General features: G+C 58.3%; 2 protein-coding genes across 2 annotated transcripts; both read right to left on the bottom strand.

Moving 5' to 3' along the window:
- Positions 1-644: 644 nt before the first annotated feature.
- DCANP1 (dendritic cell-associated nuclear protein) lies at positions 645-5362 on the bottom strand. Its single transcript, XM_012651300.1, is given in 7 exon segments — positions 645-693; positions 2875-2893; positions 2896-2962; positions 3009-3047; positions 3049-3200; positions 4227-4358; positions 5293-5362. Coding segments are annotated over 7 exon segments (528 nt in total).
- A 135-nt stretch (positions 5363-5497) lies between these two features.
- TIFAB (TRAF-interacting protein with forkhead-associated domain, family member B) lies at positions 5498-6076 on the bottom strand. Its single transcript, XM_012651299.1, has one exon. The coding sequence runs from the start codon at positions 6074-6076 to the stop codon at positions 5498-5500; it is 579 nt and encodes a 192-aa protein (XP_012506753.1).
- Positions 6077-7667: the final 1591 nt, after the last annotated feature.

The following is a 7667-nucleotide window of genomic DNA, read 5'->3' as shown; positions in this document are numbered from 1 at the left end:
GAGGCCATTGTCCCCTGGGAAGAAAAGGCAGAAGAACTAGTGACGGCGGGGCTGCCGGCGTCCTCGCTGGGTGTGCGTTTGCGTGAGGCAAGCGCCCTTGCCAAATGGCGCTTTAAAGCCTTTCCAACTCACGTGCCCAAAGAAGAAAATAATTAAACTCTTCTGCCGGGGATCGCCTGGCTCCCCGCATCCCCTCACTCAGGACGTTTTGTTCCCACTGGAGCGTGTGATTGGAAAACACAGGTACGTGGGAGCAGTTTATTCCCGGATCATCTTTTCCCCCAGCAGGATTACAGCTGCCTCAGCCGTAAAGAGTTTACAAACTCGAAAGAAAGATAATCACTTCCCTTCTCACGGCCGGTCATGGGAGGCGATGCATGTTTCCAATCAGCTGAGAATGTAACTCAAATGGTAGGTTTTATTTCATTTTAATCCGCCCGTGAGTTCACGGTAAAGGTAAGAGGAGTCACAGCCCTGCGATTCGAATAGAGTTCACTGAACCCCGCGGGTCCTCTGTCGGCTGCCGCGGAGCTGGTCTGTCTACTCCTACCCCAGAGCCTTGGGCAAGCTTTGAGGCCCAGTGTGGCCTGGATCGGGGGCAGAGCTGCCGCAGTGAGCGCCGCTGGAGGGAGGACCTGCTCACCTCATGGGACGTGGCAGCAGTGGCCGCCATCAGATGCCACAAGGCAGAAGCTGAGGGAGAGGAAACGGCGTGGAGCATTAGCAGCCAGCCCACACGTGGACTGGTGGAAGCAGGTGGCCCAGCCCGCAGCCCATGGCAGGGGTGTCGGGTGGTGATGAGCTGTCCACACTGCGTGGGGCTCCCCTGCCTCTGCACGCCCCTTGCTGACCGCAGCCTCGCTGCTCTGTGGGCGCCGGTGGGAAGAATCGGTTCTCAGTTCCCGTCTCAGCTCCACTACTGAGACACCGGGGAGCTTGGAGCCAGCGCCCCGACTAAGTCTCACTTTACACGTTCATGAAGTGACTGTCCATATGACTGTCACCATTTCTGAAGTGAAAGGGAAAGAGTTCCTCAGTGGCCCGCTGTGAACCGCTAACGCCATTCCTTCTACCACGAAACTCACTCCTTTGGGTTAAGCATCGCCCCCTCCAATCCTTGCTTGGAAGGTGCGGATGCCCCCAGCAGGGCGACATCCTCGCTTCCTGCGGCCACGGCGATCTCTTCACCGGTACACTGAGGCAGGCGCTGCTGGTGTGAGCTCAGGGGAGGGGTCAAACCAGAGCCTCGGAGACTTGGTGGGCAACAGGCCAGGACTCAGTCCAGCAGACCCGACCCCTGACTGCTACTGCTCAGAGCCCCTCCCGGGGTCTCCCTGGGGGGCTGTCCCCTTTGTGGCTGTGTTGGGGGCAGGAAGCGCTGGCTGAGGGGTATCTCTCCGTGACGTGGGCCTCATCAATCAGTCGGCCTTCCTTAGCAGGCACCACAGAGAAGCTTGCGTTTGAGCCGTGGAGGCTCAAGGACGGGAAGGAGGCCCAGCCTTGTTCTGCCCCGGCTAGCGGGTCTGGGCTGCCCCCAGGCCTGCGGGAGGCAGAGATATTTGCCTCTATTTACTGTCTGCCCACAGTTCGTGACCTTCTCGCCCCACTGGCTGACGGGCCCCCACCACCGTGGGCCTTGTGCTGGCCACGCCTGGCCTGAGAAGCCTGGCTCCGACCTTGGCACCCAAGGTGACTGCTGCCTGGATCACCAGTGCCTCATCCCTCTGTCCCTCCATCCTCCGCCCAGCTCTGTGGTGGCCACTGGCACCAAAACCTCCAACAACCCGTGGCCCTTGTCTGCGTGGAGCTGGAGGTCTCACTGGAATGTGTGCTCGGCCACAGCCAGGATTGTGCTGTCTAACGGGTCCGCCATGGCTTCCTCACGGCGTTGCTTCCTGCCTCGGAACCCCGAGTTGTGGCTGTTTAAGAAGCATTCGTGTGTCTCCCTCGAGGTGATGCCATGTCTCTTATAGACGGGTCGGGAAGGTCCACGTTCTTGGAAAAGCAGAGGAAGGTGAGGGTTAAATGCCTTAAAGGGCACAGGGGATGATTTCTAAATTTCCAGATGCTGTCTCGGAGAACTGTAGAGCCCTGGGGTCTGCCTGAGTGTGATTGATGTAGCTCCTCGTAGCAGATGTGCGTGTGTGTGTGTGCAGGTGTAAACCGAGTCCACGTGTCCACACGCATTCAGTTCATTCCACGGAATTGGCCAAGGACGGCTAACCCCGCTGAACACTCACCGTGTGCCAGGCACAGCACTAGGCGCCCCAATTCACCTTCGTGAGGACTCCGAGGAGGGGGGTACCGTTATCTTTCCCATTTTCTAGGATGATAAACTGTGGCACTGGGAGATTCAGTCCCTTGTCCAAGGTCACAGAACTAGCAAGTGGGGGGGCAAGAATTCTGACCCAGGCAGGCGTCTGACCACAGGGCCCCACCTTGGAGCCACCAGTGTTCATGAGCATGGGGATGTCTGTGTGTGTGTGTGTGTGTGTGTGTGCGCACGTGTGCCCATGCATGCGTGTCCCCTCAGCCACATGGCCTGCCCTGTGGCAGGAGCTGGGAGGATGCAGAGGAGAGTGTGGGGAGGGACACACCTGCCTGCTCCGGAGTCTGTGTGGGCAAAGGAAGGTGGTGCCCAGTGCGTGGGCCGGGCCCCGACACCAGCCCGACAGTTCTGGCTGGTAGGAGAGAGGGGGTGGGTGTCATAGATCCAATGATTTCATGGTTTCTACTCAAGACAAACAGAGCCCAGGGTGGGCAGAGCGTAACCGTCTGGAAAACGTGGTCGAGGCCAGGCGTGTTTCCTGAGGAGACTGCACGAACGGGTACAGTCTGAAACAACAGGCCAGACGTTTCCCGGCTCCCTCCCACCTGTGTCTGGCCTGTCCCCCTTCTGCCTGCTGAGCAGTTCATCCTGGGTCCCCAAGGGCCTCACAGACACTTCACCCGAAAGGCCTGAGTCACAGAACACCCCGTGGAGGAAGTGGGCTGCTCGTTCCACGAGCTGCAGCTGGGAGGGGTCTGTTCCTCCCTAGAGGGTGGAGGACCCTCACCGAGGCCCTGGAGAGGGGCGCTTGGCCCCAGCAGTGCATCCAAAGCTTCTCTGGTGGAGCTAGGGAGCTGCGCTCTGGGGCTCCGGGCCACCAGCTTCAGCCATTGATGTCCAGTGCAGTCTTCAGGCTGTGGCTTCTCAAGTTCTGTGTGTGGGCCGCTTTGGTCTATGAGGGGTCACTGCTACTTTTAGAATCTGTATGTGACATATAAAGGCAGTTCCAAACAACAGACTTCATCACACCGAACCACCTGTGGCTCCCTCTCCTTGCCAGCCCTGCCGGTGTCTCCTGTTCTACAAATCCTGACTATTGGGCCTTCTGGTGCAAGGAACAAGTTAAAATCCCCTCCTGATGCCCAGCAGGTCCATGGCTCGAACAAAGTCCTAAGTCAGGGAGTCACAGAGCGCCAGGAAGCCTTTGGGCTCTGGAGCCCGTCCCCACTTAGCTCCATGCTCATGGTGAGCCCTTGAGCCTGCACCTGTAGGTTACTCTCCCAGGTCTCAGGACAGTAGCCAGCCCTTATTAAGGGCGTGCCAGGCACTGCCTAAGTGATGAACACGTGCCACCTCCCACGACCCTCACAACAGCTCTGCCTGCTAAGTGCTGTTATCTTACCCATTTTCCAGAAGGAGAAACAGAGGCAAGAGCAGGCTAAGTCACTTGCCCAAGGTCACATAGCTCGTGATGGTGTGCTATCCGGCACACCTTTCTGAGCCTCCGATTCCTCATCTGTAACCACGGTTAATATCACTGTCTATCTGAGGTGTCATGAGGATTAAATGGGGCACCTCACAGAGCACCTAGCAGAGTGCTAAGCACATAGAAAGCACTGGACAGACAAGGCCACTTAATAACAGAGTTGATGTTGAGCCCGGCTGGAGAAGAGAGAAAAACACAATGACTATAGCACCATTCACAGTGGTAACCAAATAATTAAGTAATTCGCTCCTGAGCACTTCACAAGCTCCCTGAGGGCAGGGACTCTGTCTGCCTTGTTTACTGCTGGTTCCTGGGGCTTTGCACACATCTGGCAAGGTGGGTGCTTGGTGAAAGTTGTTGAATGAATGAGGGACTGCTTGGGGGTCCCAAGGGGCTATTCCCAGCATTGGCCAGCACCCCCCGACAGCCCTTGCTCTCCCGTGCCTTGTGCCGTGGTCTGAGCATACTTGCCTTGTTGCTTATCGGAAAGCAAGGGCAGGCTGGGCTTGCACACGGCTGTCTTCTTCATGGGGAAGATGCTCAGGGCCTGTGAGTGAAGTGGACCCCCTTGTAGCCTGCCCTGGATGCCCACGGGTCCTTCTCCTTGAGGGGAGTGGAAAGAGGTGGAGGCAGCTAAGCGCGGGCGTGCAAGCCAGCCGGCGGGCAGGGCCATGCCCTCAGTGGTACTCGGGGTCTGGGGTCGTGGCAACCATCTGCAAGTTTGGTCTCTCCCTCCATCGATCACACTGGTGGACGTTATTTCCAAACCATGCCGTCCCCATCTCAGGACTGTGTGGCGAGTGCTTGCTTGCGCTCTGCTCCTGCTGTTCACTGCAAAAATTCCCTTGGCCTGCCTGGCTCCCTCCCTTACTTCGAAGGACACCCCTCCCCTATTGCCATACGACCCTCCCTGAATGATATCACTGCTGGGCTGCATTCTAACACGACCTTCCACCCCCAGCCCCACCTTCCCTGAAGACCTTTGCCCTCGGGTCAGCCTAGACTGTGATCCAGAAGTGACAGAGGATGGGGGAACATGAGGATGAGGAAGATGACAATGACAGTGAATTTCCAGGCAGGCCCAGCTCCCAGCTCCCATGCTCAGGAAGCCCTGAGCTGCCTACGTCCTTTCCAGAAACCTGGCCCTACCTTTCCAATTTCCTCTTACACCTCTCCCAGGTTTGCCGCCCTGCCTCTGCGTGACGACATGGCGTGCATGCGGCCATCTGGGGAGCAGGGAGTCCTGCTGGGTATGCCAGCTTAATGAAATCCTTGCGGTTTATTACACACAGGCTTCCCTAAGCCCCGAGTGCCTGTGGGTATTTGAAAGCTGAAGGTAACCCCGAGCTACCACAGACGTAATTGTTACATGTGTCCACGCATTCCTGGTGCAACCTCAAACTCCCGCTCCTAAGCGGCGCACGAAATGAGCAACATAAAGTAACTCCTAGTCAGACAAGAGGGGAGACGTGGGAATGCTGAGAGAGGCTCCCCAGAACCCCTCGGGGCCTCTAAAAGTGTATGAAGTTCCCATTACCTTGCATAGCTCTGGCCGCCGCGGGTGCCTCTCCGCCCCGGGCCGTGCAGTGCTTGCAGAACTGGTTCATTGTGAGCGAGGCAGCCACAGGCCTCGCATGTCAACCACGCATGATGTAGCTCAGATATTTTAAGTCCAGTTTCCGCAAAGCCTTGCTCTCACGGCAGGGCTAGCAGAGTGCACAGTCTGGGGGCTCCCTCGGGAGCTATATTTCTGTTCCTCCTCCAGGGCTGGGCTGGAGAGGGCTGTCCTGAGTGTGGGGAGGGCTGTGGAGAAAGCCCAGGTGACCTGGAGTCTGCTCCCCTGAACCCGGGGGAGGCTGCTCCTGGGGGATGCTTTCCCATTCGTCGGTCTCCTCCGCCTCGGGTCTGTAAATTAGGGGCGAGGGGCTGAGATGGAAGCAGCAGACAAAAGCCTTGAGGGAGGTGCCTTCCTCCAAGCGGACCACCATCTGGATGCTGGAGAAGCAGACCCTGGTGACTGGGCTCAGGGGCACCTGCTCTAGATAACACAGCCTCAGTCCGTTGACCCACACACAGCTCTTGCGGCTCAGGGACTTGAGGCAGAAGGACAGCAGGGTGCGGCCCTTCTCCAGGTAGGGCTCCAGGGACAGGTGTCGGCGGGAGAGGTTGGGGAGCTGCAGCCGGAGGTGGGCGTCCTGCCCCCGGCCGACAAGCAGCCGGCTGGTATCATGCTGCAGCCGCGGCGGCACGCTGGCGAAGGCGGCCGGGCCGAGCGTGGGGTGGTGCAGGCTCACCTGCAGGACCGTGAGGCGCCTCTCCATGGATCAGAGCCTGGGAAGGATGGAGCACAGACACGCAGGCTCAGCTGGAGCCAGACACACCTCTGCGACTCCCTGAGCCCAGACATGCTTGCCGGCCTCGGGGACCCCTGGCTACCTCTAGCCAAACAGAGCCGTGTGCCCGCGGATACAATCATTCTGCCTGAGCCAGGGTGGAGCCAAGGCTGGAACTCGTGTGGAAGGTCAGGCCCCCGGTCTGAGCACCAGCTCAGTCTCTCCCACACTGCGAGGAGGATGTGCCGCCCACCCGCTCTGACTTGTAGTTTTCTGAATCATAGATGTGTCCGTCCTCATCTATGCAAGGGATGTGGCATATGGGCTGGCAGGGTGGGGTTTTGGTGATCTGTTGGTCATTTGGAGACAAATTTGGCCCCGTCTCATGGGGAAGGAAGACAGACAGACAGGCTACACCTTCCTTGCATCTGACAGTCACACAACAAACGCTTGTGAGCCCTCCTTTGAGCCAGGCACCGTGCCAGCTGCCGGGGAGAAGCAGATGCAACGGGAGACCAAGCCTCGCTCTCGGGAGCACCCAGCCGGTGGAGGAGATGCTGGTGCTCCCGGCATCAGGCGGTGTGGAGGGACACGGAAGAGGGAAGCCTAGCCTTGTCCTGGGCACTGGAAACGCTGCCTGGAGACCCTGACAAAGAACAAAAACAGTCAGCACGTTCCAGGTGCTTCCTATGGCCACTCACGAGAAGGCCACTTACAGCGGTCGGCTTTGCTCCTGCATGGATTTGAGGACAACTGTCTGCCACATCCGCCAACCCCATGTGGCCCAGGACCTGCCACCACCTCCACCAGGAACCAAGGGCAGAGTGGATTTGAATAACTAATTATGCACTTTCTTGGCGCCATGATTTTGCTCACGTTATTTTCTCGGCTAAGGACACATTTTCCATCCCAAACTGTGTCCAAATACTGCTCATCTTTCAAGGCGCGGTTCAAAGGTTACTTCTTCTATGAAGCTCCTTTCCCTGGTGGCCTTTCTCTGCCCTCTGACCTCCACAGCAGGGAGAATGGCCCCCCGGGAGAGCCTGGCCAGCACCTCCTTTAGCCTATCTTTGCATTACAAGCCAGAGTATGTGGGCCCTGGTCCTGTCCCGGGAGGGCCGGGTGTGGGCTGAGCTGCCCTGCTGCCCTTCGTCCCACTGCCCAGGACACATAGCACCTGGCCTCAGTAAGTGTCTGGGGCACGTTTGCCAAGTGGCTAAATGAGAAGAAGCCCACGCACATGGGGAAATCAAGTCCAGATAGACCACGAAAGGGAGTCTGGTCCTTAAAGGCTGTGGGATAGGGAGCCTGTCGCAGGTGGTGTGGACCCGACGTCCCTCTGGGTCCCGAATCCTCTGCCGCTCCTGCCTTTGGATGCAGTAGGTTAAGGGCTGGTGTCAGAAACCTTATAGTCTGAAAGGGAGTTTCAGGCCCCCAGGGGTCCCCTTTTCCCACGTGCACAGACACACATACGCCTTTGCCCGCAGTCCCGCTCGGGCCCCAGCCTGCAGAAAGCCTCTTCTTGAGCTGTGGGATTAGGCGGAGCCCAGGACAGCTGAGCCGGGCATCTGTGCCCTCA

The sequence above is a fragment of the Propithecus coquereli genome, unplaced genomic scaffold (genome assembly GCF_000956105.1).
Source record: "Propithecus coquereli isolate 6110/MARCELLA unplaced genomic scaffold, Pcoq_1.0 Scaffold353, whole genome shotgun sequence".
Lineage (NCBI taxonomy): Eukaryota > Metazoa > Chordata > Mammalia > Primates > Indriidae > Propithecus > Propithecus coquereli.
The sequence above is the reverse complement of the archived record's forward strand: the minus strand, read 5'-3'. Positions and strand labels throughout refer to the sequence as shown.

Coding starts and splice junctions, on each gene's coding strand:
- TIFAB (XM_012651299.1), bottom strand. CDS start 6,076: ATGGAGAGGCGCCTCACGGTCCTGCAGGTGAGCCTGCACCACCCCACG.